The following is an 18,193-nucleotide window of genomic DNA, read 5'->3' as shown; positions in this document are numbered from 1 at the left end:
TATCCACAGTACCCTATGTACCCACCCCCATCCTTCCATCCAGGCACAGCAAACCCTAACCCAGGGGATGCCGCACCTCCACCACCAGCAGAAACCGCAGTTACAGAAACCCAAAGACCTCAACCTACCCCATCTGGAGGGAGCAAGGCCAAGATGACCGACTATATGAAGTTGGGTGCTCCCCAGTTTGATACCGGTGATGATCCGTTTGTGTATCTGGAGAAGGTCAAAACAATTACAGATGAGATAGGGGCTGATGACAGTAGAGCCATTCAGATGGCTGGTTTCACTCTAAAATGCAAGAAGGCACGAGAGTGGTTCAAGAACTATGTGAAACCAAAGGTGGACAGTCTGTCATGGGAGGAGTTTGCGAATGAGTTCGCAGGATGGGCTTTCCCTGACAGTTCCAGGGAGCTGAAGGTGATTGAGTTTGAACAGCTGAAGCAGACAGATGAGATGGGTGTCGATGAGTACACCGATAGATTCTTAGAGTTGTTGCCGTTTGCTGGGCAACATCTGGACACAGATCCGAAGAAGTCGAGGAGGTATATCATGAGGCTCAATTCCAGGTATTCCTCTTTGATTCAGTCAGCTGATAGAGAAAGTTTCCATGCCATTATAGAAATGGCCAGGAGAATGGAGGCTAGTGCCGTAATAGAGGGAAAAGTCAAGCAGTCAGTGGCACAACCTTCTGGTTCTAAGACCCCAGGTGGGGGAAGGATAGACCCTTCATCCTTGAGTTCAGCTAGTAAGAAGTGGGGCATTACCACTAAGAAACCAAAGAAGAATAAGTTCTGGAGCAAGATCAAATCAGGTCTGGGATTAGGAAGTGGCTCAAGCTCTGGCGCTGATAATACAGTGTGTGCAAGGTGTGGTAAGCTACACAGGGGGGTATGCCGGTTTGGGACGATAGCCTGCTACAGGTGTGGGCAAGAGGGACACATGTCTTGGGAATGTCCGAGAGCAGTTCCTACGGCACAGCCCCAGCAGACAACTTCGGGTAGCGTAGCACAGCCAGCAGCTTCAGCCGCAACACAGGCTAGTGGCAGAGGTCGAGGGAGAGGGTCAACCTCTTCTTCATCAGTTTTCAGAGGGGAAGGTCCGTCAGCTCCAGCACGGATCTTCACAATGACGCAGCAGGAGGCAAACGCATCCAACACCGTGGTGTCAGGTAATATCATCATTGGTTGTTCAGATGCTTATGCCTTAATGGACCCGGGTGCATCCCATTCTTTTGTTTCTCCGAGAGCAGTCGAGAGGTTGGGTTTGATGGTCTCTGGGTTAGAGTGTCCCCTATGGGTCAGCGGACCCAAATGTGACCCGTCAGTGGCAGAGTCAGTCTGCCAGTACAGTCCAGTTTTCATAGAGGGAAGATGCCTATCCGCCGACCTAGTGGTTCTAGACTTGACAGATTTTGACGTCATTCTAGGGATGGATTGGCTATCTACCCATGGTGCTACCTTGGATTGCAGAGACAAGGTAGTTAAGTTCAGATGTCAGGATGGGTCAGAGGTTGTCTTTAGAGGAGACAGGGGGAGTACACCTAGAGGTTTGATATCAGCCCTACAGGCTCGTAGGCTGCTCAGGAGGGGTTGTCAGGGTTATCTAGCTCATGTGAGAGAGCTAGACAGAGATGTCAGAGAGCCCGCCTCGGTGCCTGTGGTTAGAGAGTTCTTAGATGTTTTCCCAGACGAGCTGCCAGGTTTACCGCCTCCTAGGGAGATAGAGTTCGAAATAGAATTGATGTCAGGAACCAGACCGATCTCTATCCCTCCCTACAGGATGGCGCCAGCAGAGCTGAAAGAGCTTAAAGAACAGTTGCAAGAGCTGGTAGACAAGGGTTTCATCCGACCGAGTGCCTCACCTTGGGGTGCTCCAGTGTTGTTCGTGAAAAAGAAGGATGGATCCCTCAGACTTTGTATCGACTATAGACAGTTGAACAAGGTTACTACCAAGAACAAGTACCCGTTGCCTAGGATCGATGATCTATTCGACCAGCTAGCAGGAGCAGGTTGTTTCTCCAAAATAGATCTGAGATCTGGGTATCATCAGCTGAGGATCAGAGATGAAGATGTGCCAAAGACAGCATTCAGGACCAGATATGGGCATTTTGAGTTCCTAGTGATGCCGTTCGGGTTAACGAACGCCCCTGCAGCATTCATGGATCTCATGAACAGAGTATTTAGCCAATACCTGGATCACTTCGTTATTGTCTTCATAGATGATATCTTAGTGTATTCCAGGAATGCAGAAGAGCATGCCCATCATCTGCGGTTGGTCTTGCAGACTTTGAGGGAACATGGCTTGTATGCCAAGTTCTCTAAATGTGAATTCTGGCTGAGGAGCATTTCGTTCTTGGGGCACGTAGTGTCAGAGAATGGTATTGAGGTGGACCCCAAGAAGACAGAAACTGTGGCTAACTAGCCTAGACCCACTTCAGTGACAGAGATTAGAAGTTTCTTGGGTTTGGCAGGTTACTACAGGAGGTTCGTCCAGGACTTCTCAAAGATAGCAGCTCCTCTGACCAGGTTAACCAGGAAGAATCAAAAGTTTCTGTGGACCGACCAGTGCGAAGAGAGTTTTGAAGAGCTTAAGAAGAGGTTGACTTCAGCACCAGTTTTAGCTCTGCCATCTAGTGATGAGGACTTTACAGTCTTTTGTGATGCGTCCCATGTGGGACTGGGTTGTGTACTGATGCAGAATGAGAGGGTGATTGCTTATGTTTCTAGGCAGCTGAAGAAGCATGAGTTGAATTACCCCACACACGACCTGGAGATGGCAGCAGTAATCTTTGCACTCAAGATGTGGAGGCACTACCTCTATGGGGTAAAATGTGAGATTTTTACAGATCATAGGAGCCTGCAGTACATCCTGAGTCAAAGAGATTTGAATTTGAGACAGAGAAGATGGGTAGAACTGCTCAGTGACTACGATTGCAAAATCCAGTATCATCAGGGTAAGGCTAATGTTGTAGCTGATGCCTTAAGCCGGAAATCAGTCGGCAGTCTATCCCACATCACAGCAGAACGAAGACCAGTAGTAAAGGAGTTCTACAAGCTCGTCGAAGAAGGGCTACAGTTAGAGTTGTCGGGTACAGGTGCCTTGTTGGCTCAGATGAAAGTGACACGCGTGTTCCTTGAGCAAGTCGCTCAGAAACAGCATGAGGACCCCGAGTTAGTGAAGATTGCCAGGACTGTTCAGTCAGGCAAGAATGATGAGTTCAGATTTGACAACAAGGGGATCCTCCGCTATGGGAGTCGATTATGTGTACCAGATGACATAGGGCTAAAAGGAGACATTATGAGAGAGGCTCATAATGCAAGGTACAGCATTCACCCCGGAGCCACCAAGATGTATCAAGATTTGAAGAAAGTTTATTGGTGGCCAGCGATGAAGAAAGAAGTGGCACAGTTCGTGTCAGCCTGCGAAGTGTGTCAGAGGGTGAAGCTGGAACATCAGAAGCCAGCTGGAATGCTTAACCCGCTACCGATTCCAGAATGGAAATGGGAAAACATAGCTATGGACTTCGTAGTAGGGTTACCGGCGACGTCCAACAGAGTGGACTCCATATGGGTAATTGTGGACAGACTCACCAAATCTGCTCACTTCATCCCTGTCAGGAGTGGCTACTCTGTGGACAAGTTGGCGCAGGTGTATGTGGATGAGATTGTCAGGCTGCACGGGGTTCCTGTTTCGATAGTGTCTGATAGAGGGCCCCAGTTCACTTCCAGGTTTTGGCGGAGTCTGCAGAGTGCTATGGGTACCAGGTTAGACTTCAGTACTGCCTTCCACCCCCAGACTGATGGACAGTCAGAAAGGACCATCCAGACTATAGAGGATATGCTCAGGATGTGTGTGCTGGACTTTGGCGGTTCTTGGAGGCAGCACCTACCTTTGGTGGAGTTTGCCTACAACAACAGCCATCATGCTAGCATCGGGATGGCTCCATATGAAGCTTTGTACGGAAGGAAGTGCAGATCACCTGTTTGCTGGGAGGAAGTTGGAGAGAAGGCCTTGGCAGGGCCTGAGCTAGTAGAGATCACCAGCAGGGTGGTACCATTAATCAGAGAAAGAATCAAGACTGCTGCAAGCAGACAGAAGAGTTATGCAGACATCCGCAGAAGACTAGTAGAGTTTCAGGAGGGGGATCTGGTATTGCTTAAGGTGTCTCCAATGAAAGGAGTGCTTAGGTTCGGGAAGAAAGGTAAGCTAGCCCCACGATACATCGGACCCTTTGAAATCTTGCAAAAGATTGGGAATGTGTCGTACAAGCTGGATTTACCTGCTTCTATGGAGAGAATCCATCCGGTTTTCCATGTTTCCATGTTGAGGAAGTTTGTGTCAGATCCGAACAAGGTCCTTAATGAGCCTGATGTGGAGGTTCAAGAGGATCTCACCTATGTTGAACAGCCAGTGCGGATCATAGACACCCAGATCAGAAAGTTAAGAAACAAGGAAATCCCGATGGTGAAAGTCCTGTGGAACCACCACAACTTGGAAGAGTGCACTTGGGAGACACGGGAGTCTATGCTCCAGCAATACCCTCATCTCTTTTAAGGTTAGATCCCTATGTGTTGATGTGCTATATATGTATGTTATATGTTTGCCATGTTATGTGTTGTTTGGTGAACATTCGGGGACGAATGTTCTTAAGGGGGGAAGAATGTAATACCCGGCTAGACTCCGGTATCGGAATTCCTACCGTCCGGTGGAATTTGGATGTCAGAAATCTCTAGGAGGGTAAAAGCATGTTTTCATAAAATATTTTAAAGCATTTCATGGTTTTAAGTATGAAAATTAAATGAGTTTTGCATGAGAAGTCTTTGGAGGAAAACCCAGGTTCGGCCGCCGAAAGTCAAGTTCGGCCGCCGAACATGCATGCGTTTTGGAGGCACGTTAGGCCCCCGAAAGCCTGAGTGAGGAAAGTGCAGGTTCGGCCGCCGAACATTGCATGGATGCGGAGGCACATTCGGCCCCCGAACGTGGCCTGGCCAGCCACTATAAAAGGGTCCCTTAGCCGAAAACGGGCGAGTTTTTCTCCCCATTTCGGCCAAGGTGAGCTCTCCGCCATCTTTGCTCAATCTTGAGCTTTTCCTTCCTTTTTCCATGATCTTTACAAGTTTATAACTTTGGTTTTGAAGATCTTTGAGCTTAGAACGAGTTTTGGAGCTTGGAGACCAAAAGTTGGAACTTCTCCCATCTCCAAGTTTAGATCTCCTCAACCCTCGATCTTCAAGAGGTAAGAGCCGATCTTAAGCTCAATGCATGTTTTAAGTAAGTTTTAAGTGATTTTATGGGGTAGAATGGCATGTATAGGGTTGTATGAGTTTTTAAGCAAATGTTAGGTTTTATGTGATTTTTGAACAATGTGGCATGTTTGAGTATGCTTGAAGTGTTGTAGTTGGGGTATTTGTTTGTTTGAGGCCCCTAGGAGCTTGTATGCATGTTTTGGTTGAGGTTATGTATGATTTGAGAGTTTGGAGGCAAAAATGCTTAAGGGAGCCAAAGTTTCTGCCCTTTGGCAGAAACCAGGTTCGGCAGCCGAAGGGAGTTTCGGCCGCCGAACATGGCTTGAGAGGCAGCTTTAGGCTGCCGAAGCTTGCCCCCGAAAGTTGGAGTTTTGGCTCTGTCCGAGACTTTCGGCCGCCGAAGGTGCCGCCGAACCTACCTGAGTTTCGTCTCTGTCCAGGACTTTCGGCCGCCGAAGGTGCCGCCGAAAGTGCCCTGTTCAGCCACTTCATGCATATCTCTATGTGATATTTTCAGGATGTTTTAGGAGGTTTTTGGGGGTATGTTTAGAGTTATGTTCTTGTTGTTTGGTGCCTCATTTGAGTCCACCTGTGTAGGTTCGGACCCGAGGAACCGAGACCCCCGGTTGTGAGATAGTCGTTCAGAGTTCGTTGTTAAGCTTCAGTCACCAGGTGAGAGGAACAACCCCTTAAGTTTTAAAGTAAAGTAAATAAATAAATGAATGAATCATAAAGCATTGCCCATGCATCATTATGCCATGCAATATTTCAGGATGTTTGCACTAGAATTCACGAATATGCTGCATTGCATAAATTGATGTTGATGTGGATGGTTGTTGGGTGATCCATAGTCCTCTGATGTTATGTTATGATGAGATGTTATGGGAGACCAGCGAGGCCCATTCTACGCCCCTGGCACTATGTAAGAGGAAGACCAGCGAGGCCCATTCTACGCCCCTGGCGCTTTGGAATGTTATGTTATGTAAGAGAAAGACCAGTGAGGCCCATTCTACGCCCCTGGCATTTGGAGATGTTGAGGACTAATGGTGACAATACCATCCTTTATGTGATTAGCTGTGATGTGTTGCATTTCACGAAAGCATGAATAAGAAAAGAAAGAAAAAAAAAATAAAATGAATAATAATATACCTAAAAATGGAGGAATTATAATAACAATAAAATGAATAATAATATACCTAAAAATGGAGGAATTAAAGCACATGTTTTTAGTTTCTGCTCACTGGGCTTTATAGCTCACCCCTCTCCCCTAACCCCAGTCTTGCAGGTGCATAGTAGATAGAGAAGTCAGCAGAGTAAGAGAAGTTTATGTAATAGCTTAGCTGTGGACATGGTTTGTTGGTAATGTAAAAGTATGAGATGTAATGTAATGTAAGTTTGATAATGTGCTTGACTAGAGTCTGTTGTATTCCCTGTACACATGGTTTTGTATGAGATATAATGTTTTTATGATGCCTATGTAATCCAAGCCTATGTTATGTTATGTTTGTGCATGCACAGGCTAGGCTTGGTAAAGAAATGTTTGAAGGAAAGAAAAGTTTTCAATTTTTATGAATGTTGTTGACCATGTATGGGATTAAACAGGTTCACAGGATGTATGTTTGGCTTGCTACGGGTTCTGGCGGCCTTAAGCCGACCTGAATCCTAGCGCCGGTAACGGTCCGGTTTCCGGGTCGTTACAGCAATGACTTCTCCATTTTCTAGTTCTGCACGATACACTATTCCTGAACATCCCTTCCCAATTACATTGGCTTCCACTAGGCATTTCAGAACTTGTTCTACTGAAAAATTTAGCTTCTGAAATGGGGTGAAGTGCCAAGGCCATGAATCCCCTCCCATCTCGGATTCGCAATCATCTCTCATCAGTTTCCGAGCTCTGAAAACTGCAATTGCTCTAAAAATTGCCATTGCTATAGTTAAGGTGATAAGCAATGCAATGACAAGTTTAAGTCTATGTGATCTCTTCAATTTACTGTTATTTGACATGCTCATCGATGTGGCTTTTCTAAGGAAACATGAGTCTCGACCCTTAGAACACAGTCCCTGGTTTCCTGCCATTTCTGTTTCTGATAACTGTCGGAAAAGCTTGTTGTCGGGAAGATAGCCTGTAAAATTATTGTGAGAGATGTTTAGAGAAACAATATTTTCGAGTCCTGCAAGTGCCATAAGATCTCCTTCCAGTTCATTGTGTGAGAGATCAAGAATGGATAATTTGTTCAGAGCAGAAATCTAGGATGGAATCGTCCCAGTGAGTGCATTCCAACTCAAATTCAAAGCAATATCAAGACCTTCAATATCAAAAAGTTCCACTGGGATCATGCCAGAGAGTGCATTGCTACTAAGATCAAGAAGTTGAAGGTGCAATAGTTCCAGTGAGATTAACGCCAGAAAGAACAAGCGATGAGAGATAGGTATTTTAGTCTTTTTAATTAAAATTAACGGTGATTTAACTGAAAATCTAACGGAAGGGACTAATGTCGTAGTTTTTAAAAATCATAGTGACTAAATTGAAGATTTTTTAAAACAGAAGGACAAAATGTTGCATTTCACTAAATCAGAGGGACTAAATTACAGTTTACCCTAAAATTAAACTGGATAGAAAAAAATAAAATTTAAAATTTTAATATTTGTAAAAATTGAATCAAAATAATTTTAGATAGAAATTAATTTGAATTGAATTGATGGATATGATTTAGTTTAAAATTATTTTTTTATAAATTAATTTAGTAAAAACCACCTTGTTTAACAGAACACTGTCTTCCTCAATTCCTCGCTGTCGCTGCAAAATTTTAAAGGGCTGATTATTTTGGGCCTTAGCCCAAATAAGTAACAGATCTTAGCCTCAGCAAATTAATTTCAGGACGAATATCTGTTAGTTTGGTGAATTTTTATCAAGATTAACTATTTAACTTTTTTAAAATCTACTAAAATGATATTATTTTATAAAATCAAACTTTTGATTTGTTTTATTAGATTTATAAAACGTCATGTTGTATTTTTTAAAATAAGTTTTCAAATTGAAGGGAATCAATAAGATGTATTATTGAACTCAATATCCACTTAACCTTTTTATTTTTATTTTTTAAACTCAGTTGCATTTGAAAGTTACTCAAAACAATAGAATATAATTCAATTAGATGTCATCATTAACAAATGTATTAATTCATATGTGTTAAAAGAATATTAAAAAATAGAATGGGTATTGATATTTTGATATCTAAAAAATAGAATTTACAGTGATTGTGTAAATTTAGATGGAGAGAAAAACGTTCTTTTCCTTTTATTCATTTTTTTCTTGTCCTTTAGTGACGTTTAACTGTCTTTTTATAACGACGTTGTTTGTCTTTACCACTTAGGTTCGTACGTACAGATGTGTCAGACTCTTTCTATACGCCAGGCGACTATTTAATTTTTTCCAACGTTTATACAAGTAGGACTGCGAAGTGACTGGATTTACTCTCTTTATCTCCCATCACGTCACCGGGCTAGACTTCCAGATAATAGATCTGCGCATGTGCCTGATCCGACCTGTTTTATGTTACCAAATTGAGACGCTCAGTGAGAACTGATTTGTTTATGAAAAAGGCCTGGTGGCCTTGGATCTAAATCTCCTTTAAAATCTTACCTTAAGCCTGTCTTTATTTGAGGGTAGAAAGTCCGGCGGTTATAAGTATATACTAATTTATAAATTATTTTTTAAAGTATTTTTATATATAAAGTAAAAATGAATTACATTGGTAAATCAGAAGCCACTGAATTAAATATTACTATAGTTAAAAATTAATTTGACTCGTTATTAAGCTATTTGAACTAAATTTTTGAAAATTAAAAATATGAAAATTAATTCATTAATTAAAATTTAGAATTTAAAGTTCCAAATAAAAAATAAAAAAGTCAAATGATTGGCCAACAAACGAAGAAACAACCTCTATGATAGTCGATCTCTATGTTAGCAACTCAAATAAGGATACTTCCAGTTAAATTTTGCTTAAATAAATGAGTAAATGACTTGTATTTCTTAACCCTAATTCTCTCATTAATATTTAGTAAAACATCCTTAATTAATATCTCACAGCTTCCGTTTTTAAAAAACAACTTGGAACAACCTAGGAACGAACTTCACTTTTTTAATTGCTTTGATTCTTCCGCCGTGGACTACGGTTGCTTCACCCAGCTCAGGCGCGACGCTTTTGCTGCCAACCCACTTGGAGCTATTGAAATTCTTACTCGACTAGCTGTCGGCGAGCATCTAAAGAGACGATTGTAGCTGTTGATCAGGGTGCTTCAATGGAGAAATCGGCGGTTGTCACCGAAAATTACCTCAACGGGAATAAATTTCACTCCTTTTCTTCTTCCTCTGCTTCTCTTAGACACGTTACTTACAGGTTTTCGTCCTCTCTATATCTCTGAGTGAAAGAAAATGATTCAATTTATGATAATCTGTTGTTTTTCTTTTTGGAATTTGTGGGAACTAATTTGATTGGTTCGAAAGAAATTGATTTCAAATTAGTTCAATCGAATTTGCTATCTCTTGCATATAGGAACAAATCACTTGGTGATCTTATTGGGGCTTGTTTGAAATGCTTGAATTCATTGTTCTTACTTTCTGATAAAGAGTTTTCTTTTTAATTAATCCTTTTGGGTTTTTTTAATATTACTGCCTGATTAATGGAGTGGGTGACAAAAAAAAATTATGATGAGCTGCAAGCAAATTTCACCCCATTGAAATTCGAGGGTGCTTTTAAGTGTCCCATTGAATGTGAACCATTATGATGCATGGACAACTTATCTGTGATTCATCACTGTTCAGACATGGTAGCAACATAATTCTCAGATTAAATTCTGATTCTGATCTCCATTCAGACCTTGTTTTGAATGCCATTTAGTGATGAAGAAATGCCAAGAGAGACTAATATACTTATGTTAAATAACATTACCAAATTGATATAACTACACATTTCTTATGTTTTTCGAACGCTTTGTTGGATTCTTGTGGTTTTGGTTGTTGTCATTTTGTGGAACCTGAAAAATGAAGGTCTTTGATGTAGCTGTGGCAACTGTGGATATGAGTTGAATCTAAACTCCTCCAATCGAAACACTTCAACTATCGGCTCTAAATATGGGAAATCCATAAAGCGAGGGATCATCTCATTCACTGACATTGATGAGAGCAGATTCACTCAGGCTGAAGAATTCCAATGTATCCCCTATATTTCAAAGAACTCATGGGGTTTGTTCCGACGGAGAACCAAACTTCTTTGCCGTAAATGTGGCAATAATATTGGAATTGCATATGATGATGAAACGTCAGCTTATCCACTTGTATCAGATGGTTCAGATTCATCTTCAGTTAATGAACAAAAACTTCGTAAATATGATGTTAAAATACGTGCATTACAGCCTTCATCTGCTGATCGGTTTGGCATTCCACTTTATCTATAATGTGTTTCAGCCAATCTTTGAATAATTCATGTTGACTGAACTTGAAAAGTTCACAACTATACCGGAGTTTTCTTGTAATATATTCATGCATGCATTTTTTGAATCCTCTTTCACTTTTGTTCTGCATTTACCCTCACTTTTTAGATGTTGATCTGGTGAATTGTACAGAGCAGCATCGGGAGCTGAATTACACAAAAGCAGTGTGGAGTCCAAAAGGAGTTGATTTGCAAAGTTCACTTACAGTTTTCAGATTTTGTTGTATGATTACAGTGTGATATCTGGAATTATACTAAATGAATGAGTAGATGTTGCAGGGAAGCATTAGCTTTTCTTCTGCAATTTTTCTTGTGTTCCACTTGGTGATTGTGATCATTTTTCTTTCTTCTTTCTTGATTAAGAACAAATGGGGAGCAGTTGCTTTGCTTCACGCTTTTCTAATTTAATCGGGAAGCCCTTTTTTTTTTGTTTTTAAACAAACAACAAAAATAATTATTATTTTTATAAAATTTCAAGATTTAAAATGTGATTTGCCATTTCTATTAGAAATAATAACATCCCGTTGAAATTTGAATTCAAATATTTTTTTTAAAATTTGAATTTTTTTTTCTATAAATCAAATACTGATAAATTATTTAAATTTTATAATTCTAACCATTTTTATTAAATGGAATTAATTTATTATAAATAAACTTATTAAATTTAATAATTATATAACACCTAGCTAATGCATGACCATTATATTTTTCTCTTCTCATTTTTTTCATTGTTCTTTCTTTAATTTTTATTTTTATGAACATAAGAGAATGTCTTATATACCTTATTAGTTCTTCCCATGTCTCTTAATTATTTTTTTTAGTATAAATTAATAGAAAGACAATTATTGAGATTAGAGTACTTAAATGAGAAAAAAAAGGTCAAATTAAGGAATTTTTAATTACAATATTAGTGATTTAATTATTTCTTTAATTATTACACAAAAATTTTACATGTAAATAAAAGTTTGGTCCTCTTAGATAGAAAAAAAAAAAATTCTCATTACAAATATTTTATTTTTTAATGAATTAATTTAATACGAAGACTGACTATTCTTAATCTTATCCAGAAATTGCTACCCATCTACATGTGGCTTAAATTCAAGTCACCGACGGAAATTAGACGAGAGCTTAAAGCCTCTGCCGTAATTAAAGATACGTACCACTTGTGAACTCTGATTAAATTGACTAGACATGCAACAGTACATGGCAAGATTCATAATTCATATGCCAGGACTTTTTTTTTCCAAGCCATCAAATATTTTTCTCATCTTTTCATTTCAATTCGTGTACGTAATCTTGTAAATTCTAGCCAGTATTAACATGTATAAATCAATCAGGAATTAAACTTGAAAAATTCCTTCTTTTAGTATTATTATATATATAAAAAAGAGTAACTTTCCAGTAGAGTTTTTAACTCTTTTTGTTTTTGCTTCCAATTAATGGAGTTTCCTGAAACTAAAAACAAGCCTATCATCACTCTCTCTTTCTTCTTATGCATGCTTTCTCTAACCCATGCTTCCAAAATCTGTCATTTTCCGGCAATCTTCAACTTCGGCGACTCAAATTCCGATACTGGTAGCTTGGCAGCTGCCTTTACTCCTCCTAACTCTCCTTATGGAGAGACTTTCTTTCGCATGCCAGCAGGGAGGTTCTCTGATGGAAGGCTCATAATAGATTTCATAGGTTATTACTTCTACTTTATTACTTGATTTGCTTAATGATTAAGCGTTTGCAGTTTCCAATTTATTGACAATATCTGATCGGCAGCCAAGAGTTTCAATCGCTCATATCTCAGTGCATATCTTGATTCTCTGGGAACAAACTTCAAACAGGGTGCAAACTTTGCGTCATCGGCATCCACCATTCAAGTCCCAACTAGTATCATACCCAATGGCGGATATAGTCCATTTTACCTTAACGTGCAATACGAACAATTCCTGCAATTCATGTCCAGATCACAGATCATCAGGGAACAAGGTAACCTTAAAGCATAAATCCAGTGTTCGTTAAGTTTAAGAAAATATACATGTACTTTCTAAGTGAGCTTCATATGTAGGAGGTATATTTGCTGAATTGATGCCTGAGAAAGATTATTTTGGAAAGGCTTTGTACACATTCGACATCGGCCAAAATGATCTCGGAGCTGGGTTTTCTGGTAACTTGTCTGTGGAACAAGTGAATGCATCTGTTTCTAATATTGTCAATAGCTTCTCAGAAAACGTTAAGGTTACATTTGGTTCTTAAAGATTAATGGGCCTGTTTATTACATAATTCTGTATATGCTGGAGCTAAATTAATGTTGATGATGCAGAAAATATACAATTTGGGAGCTAGATCATTTTGGATTCACAACACAGGACCAATTGGTTGTCTTGCATATATTCTGGAGAATGCTCCCTCTGCAGAAAAAGATAGCGCAGGCTGCGCAAAAGCTTACAATGAAGTTGCGCAGAATTTTAATCTCAACTTGAACGCAAGCGTAGCTCAACTCAGGAAGGATTTGCCTTTGGCTGCATTCACTTACGTGGACATCTACTCTGTCAAGTATTCTTTATTCAGTGAACCAGAAAAACATGGTAATTAAACCATATCATTTAATTATAATAGATTAATTAATAATGGGTATTAGTATCTCTAACAATTCCTTGAACTAAATGAATTATTTATAGGTTTCGAGCTTCCACTTATAGTATGTTGTGGGTATGGAGGAAAATACAATTTTGATAACAATGTTCGATGTGGAGATACAGTCACAGCCAATGACACCCAAGTAGTCGTGGGCGCTTGTGATCGGCCGTCGGTGCGAGTGAACTGGGATGGCGTTCACTATACTGAAGCAGCCAATAGATTTATTTTCGAGCAGATTTCCACAGGAGCATTCTCTGATCCCCCTACTGCGTTGAATATGTCATGCCACAATACTACGTATTAGATTATCTGAAAGCCTGCTTATAAAATTAATGCAGAGTAATAAAGACTTGTCCTCCCCTCCCCTGTTTTCCCTTTTCATGAACATTTGTCCTTATTCCATGGATGAGCTGTTTCATTATCAATTTACGTATTTATTTATTTTTTTTAATGAGAAAGAACTCAAATGGGATATTGATCAGACAGGAAAGGTGGTAATAGACATTAAATATTATTGCAACATCCTATGGCCATATGATGAACTGCAAAATCCATGGACCATGCATCTATAAGTCTACACTATACAATGTGGGTTAAAAAAAAAAAAGAGAAAAGACAACTTGGAAATATTTAATAGATCTATGCGAGCTACTAATAAATCCAGCAAGCTGGATATATATTTTTAATTTTGTAAACATATGCACTGCCATTATATATATGCAAAGACCTCCATCTCTAAAGCTACTGAAATAATTTACTTGCAAAATGGGCTGTTATGCCACTAACAGATCTGCCATTTCTTCCTTTTGCTTGCTTCTTCTAACGTTTGCTGGCATCTTGAATCCTACATTTGCTTTGAAAAGCTGTAAGTTTCCAGCTATCTTCAACTTCGGCGACTCAAATTCCGATACAGGAGGATTGCCCGCTGCCTTTGGTCCCCCTAATCGCCCTTATGGGAACACCTTCTTTCACATGCCTTCAGGGAGGTATTCTGATGGAAGAGTGATTATTGATTTTATTGGTAAGTAATTTTTACCTTAGGCAAGCATCTGTTTTATTTATATTTGGAATAAATGAATATGAAATTTATATGTAATTGAATTTTACTGGCCAGCCGAGAGCTTCAATCTCCCATATCTCAGTGCATATCTGAACTCCTTGGGAACAAGCTTCACACATGGTGCAAATTTTGCGACTGGAGCATCCACCATCAGGTTGCCATCTAGCGTCATACCTAGTGGCATATCGAGCCCTTTCTTTCTTGATGTGCAATTCCAGCAATTCGTGCAATTCAAGAACAGGACAAAATTGATAAGGAAACAAAGTATATATATGTATATTTATATACCCATCAACAATGGCCCTAAAAATAATATTGATTTCTCAGTGAGCTTCTATCTATAATTTTTGTGTGTGTGTATACAGGGGGCTTATTTGCAAAACTGATGCCCAAGGAAGAGTATTTTCGAAATGCTTTGTACACATTCGACATTGGTCAGAATGATCTTGAAGCTGGACTTTTGCTTAACAAGTCATTTGAGGAAGTCAAAGCTTCTGTTCCTGATATTCTCAATAGGCTCTCTGTGAACATTAAGGTATATCTCATCTAATCTCACCTCTTAGATTAAACAGAGATTTAAATGCTACAATTAATCGGTGTGTGTGGATGCAGAATATATCCAATTTGGGAGGGAGATCATTTTGGATTCACAACACAAGACCCATCGGTTGTCTTCCTTATATTTTGATGAATTTTCCGTCAGCGGAGAGGGACGAAGCCGGTTGTGCAAAAGCTTTCAATGAAGTAGCTCAGCATTTCAATTCCCGGTTGAAGGAGACCATTGCACAACTCAGGAAGGAAATTCCCTCGGCTGCATTCACATACGTTGACATCTACTCCGTCAAGTATTCTTTAATCAGCCAACCGCAAGAATACGGTAAATCAAATCAACCAGGTGAATTCATTTATATATTATCCTGAGGAATTGGTTAACAATTTTGTGGTGGATGAAATTGCAAGCGTAGGATTTGAGCTTCCACTGGTGGCGTGCTGTGGCTATGGAGGAAAATACAATAATAGCAAAACTGCTAGATGTGGAAGCCCAGCAATTATAAATGGTAGCCAAATAATTTTGGACTCATCATGTGATAGGCCTTGGGTTCGAGTGAGTTGGGATGGAGTTCACTACACTGAAGCTGCCAACAAATTTACTTTTGATCAGATTTCTACCGGAGCATTCTCCGACCCACCCATTCCTTTGAATTTTGCATGTCATACCTCTACAAATTAACCATCTGTTTACATCTTATTGGTTTGAACTAATTATTTTAAAAATATTGTCCATTTGTAATTTAAATATTTGGATAATTTAATCCATTTTCTTTGGATTAACTTATTTAATTTATAATTAACTAATCGTGAAATCGATAAAAAGATTAATATATTAATAAAAAGTTAAAATATGTATTTTTTATTAAAAAGTAGTTATTAAATTGTGAGGTTTTTTGAACTTTTAAAAAATATCACCTATATTATCCAAAATGAAAATCACTTATCATACCAATGGATCCATTCACTAGGCAAATCGCTCAACATGGAGCATGTCCTCGGACATAATATCCCGTGGCACTATCTCATTACACTTAAAATTTAGTTTGATAATAAATGTATCGAAATAAATTTGATTCTACTGTTTTAATTTTTAATTTTCAATTAAAAAAAATTATTATTTTATTGGATTCCTGCATAAAAAATTTATAAAAATAAAAGCGAGAATTCAATTAAATTTCATTAAATTTTTGTTGAAATGAATTGAATTCATCCAAAGCTAGCAAATCCACCAATAAAAGATGCATGTTGATGATAAATCGATCACATCTATGTGGCTCAAAATTGATGGTGCAACATTATCTCGTTGCTCATTATTTATATATAGACAAACTGTTCTTCTTCACTAGAGTTAACTATTGCCTTTTGCTTCCTATTCATCATGGAGTTTAACAAGCCTATCGTAGCTCTCTCTTTCATTCTATGCATGCTTTGTTCAACTTATGCTTCTGGTTTTCCGGCAATCTTTAACTTTGGCGACTCCAATTCCGATACCGGTGGCTTGTCTGCTGCATTTTCTCCACGTAACTCTCCTTATGGTCAGACTTTCTTTCAGATGCCAGTAGGGAGGTGCTCTGATGGAAGGCTTATAATAGATTTTATAGGTCAGCAGTTCTAATAATTACGAGCTAATAATTTGGTCAATGATTTAAATGTATTTGTAATCTGACAAAATCTGATTGGCAGCTGAGAGTTTCAATCTCCCATATCTGAGTTCGTATCTTAATTCCCTGGGAGCCAACTACACACATGGTGCAAATTTTGCCACTGCATCATCCACCATTACAGTCCCACCTAGTATAATACCTCAGGCTGGTGGATTTAGTCCATTCAATCTCGATGTGCAATACGAGCAATTCCTGCAATTCATGACCAGATCACAGATTATCAAGGAACAAGGTAACGTTAATTATAAATCATCCTTTGAATATAAATGTATTTTCTAAGCGACATTTTCACAAGCAGGAGGTACATTTGCTGAACTGATGCCTGAGAAAGATTATTTTGGAAAAGCTCTGTACACATTCGACATCGGTCAAAATGATCTTGCAGTTAGATTTCTGGATAACATGACTGTGAAAGAAGTGAAAGCAATTGTCCCTGACATTGTCGATGGCTTCTCAGAAAACGTTAAGGTTGTTACATTTGGTTCTTAATTATGATTAATTATTTGATAATGGGTTTAGCTAAATTAGTGTTGATGATGCAGAAAATATACAATTTGGGAGCTAGATCTTTTTGGATTCACAACACAGGACCAATTGGTTGTCTTTCATTTATTTTGGAGGATTTTCCTTCGGCTAAAAAAGATAATGCAGGCTGCGCAGAAGCTTACAATGAAGTTGCTCAGCTTTTTAATCTCAACTTGAAGAGTAGCATTTGTCAACTCAGGATAGATTTGCCTTTAGCTTCATTCACTTACGTTGACATCTACTCTATCAAGTACTCTTTATACAGTGAACCCCAAAAACATGGTAACTCAACCAAATCATTTAACTAGAAGTAAATGAATAATGGGCATTAATATCTCTAACAATTAATGTGAGTTTATTCGCAGGTTTCGAGTTTCCACATGTAGCATGTTGTGGGTACGGAGGAAAGTACAATTACAGTAGTGTTGCTGAATGTGGAGATAGAGTAATCACAGAAGATGGTAACAGAATAGTGGTGGATGCTTGTCCTTCGCCTGCAAATCGAGTAATGTGGGATGGAGTTCACTATACTGAAGCTGCCAATAGATATGTTTTCGACCAGATTTCTACAGGAGCCTTCCTTGAACACAGTGCTGCATTCAATATGCCACCCCTCATCAGTTCCTCGTAAATTATCTTTAGAGGATATTTATATAATTATCTTTAGAGATATTTGTAATTATATTAAATAAATAATTTCTGGTAAGTCAAATCTGCTAATAAAATGATGGATTACGATAGAGACTCATCCTCTCACGTTTTCCCATTTTCATGTAGAATCTTTTGATTTTTGCAGTGTATATCGAATTTAATAAATTTAATTATATTAATTATGTTACTATATAAAACACTAGTGTTTATATTACTCATAGCTTTTTCATTAATTTAATCTAAAATTAAATAAAGTTTATTTAGTTAACAAAAGTAAAATGGATTGGATTTACTCTGTCGACCCCCTTCCCAAAAAGAAAAAGAAAAGGAAAATGAAGAAACCGAAGCTGTTTCACTTTGCAGTTTTGA

At 38.8% G+C, this 18,193-nt stretch overlaps 4 protein-coding genes across 4 annotated transcripts; all 4 read left to right on the top strand.

The window, feature by feature from the left end:
• Positions 1–9,279: 9,279 nt before the first annotated feature.
• LOC110609398 (uncharacterized protein At4g08330, chloroplastic) lies at positions 9,280–11,064 on the top strand. Its single transcript, XM_021748951.2, has 2 exons — positions 9,280–9,652; positions 10,316–11,064. The coding sequence occupies exons 1-2, from the start codon at positions 9,555–9,557 to the stop codon at positions 10,707–10,709; spliced, it is 492 nt and encodes a 163-aa protein (XP_021604643.1). The 5' UTR covers positions 9,280–9,554; the 3' UTR covers positions 10,710–11,064.
• A 925-nt stretch (positions 11,065–11,989) lies between these two features.
• LOC110609397 (esterase) lies at positions 11,990–13,823 on the top strand. Its single transcript, XM_021748949.2, has 5 exons — positions 11,990–12,427; positions 12,512–12,721; positions 12,801–12,970; positions 13,056–13,320; positions 13,414–13,823. The coding sequence occupies exons 1-5, from the start codon at positions 12,184–12,186 to the stop codon at positions 13,674–13,676; spliced, it is 1,152 nt and encodes a 383-aa protein (XP_021604641.1). The 5' UTR covers positions 11,990–12,183; the 3' UTR covers positions 13,677–13,823.
• Positions 13,824–13,959: 136 nt separating this feature from the next.
• On the top strand, positions 13,960–15,744 carry LOC110609396 (esterase). The gene is made up of 5 exons (XM_021748948.2): positions 13,960–14,393; positions 14,487–14,696; positions 14,798–14,967; positions 15,045–15,309; positions 15,398–15,744. The coding sequence occupies exons 1-5, from the start codon at positions 14,138–14,140 to the stop codon at positions 15,661–15,663; spliced, it is 1,167 nt and encodes a 388-aa protein (XP_021604640.1). The 5' UTR covers positions 13,960–14,137; the 3' UTR covers positions 15,664–15,744.
• A 469-nt stretch (positions 15,745–16,213) lies between these two features.
• LOC110608460 (esterase) lies at positions 16,214–17,945 on the top strand. The gene is made up of 5 exons (XM_021747683.2): positions 16,214–16,585; positions 16,668–16,880; positions 16,947–17,116; positions 17,191–17,455; positions 17,539–17,945. The coding sequence occupies exons 1-5, from the start codon at positions 16,363–16,365 to the stop codon at positions 17,802–17,804; spliced, it is 1,137 nt and encodes a 378-aa protein (XP_021603375.1). The 5' UTR covers positions 16,214–16,362; the 3' UTR covers positions 17,805–17,945.
• Positions 17,946–18,193: the final 248 nt, after the last annotated feature.

The sequence above is a fragment of the Manihot esculenta genome, chromosome 2 (assembly GCF_001659605.2).
Source record: "Manihot esculenta cultivar AM560-2 chromosome 2, M.esculenta_v8, whole genome shotgun sequence".
Classification (NCBI taxonomy): Eukaryota; Viridiplantae; Streptophyta; class Magnoliopsida; order Malpighiales; family Euphorbiaceae; genus Manihot; species Manihot esculenta.
Note: the sequence above shows the minus strand (reverse complement) of the source record. Positions and strands in the feature narration are given on the sequence as shown.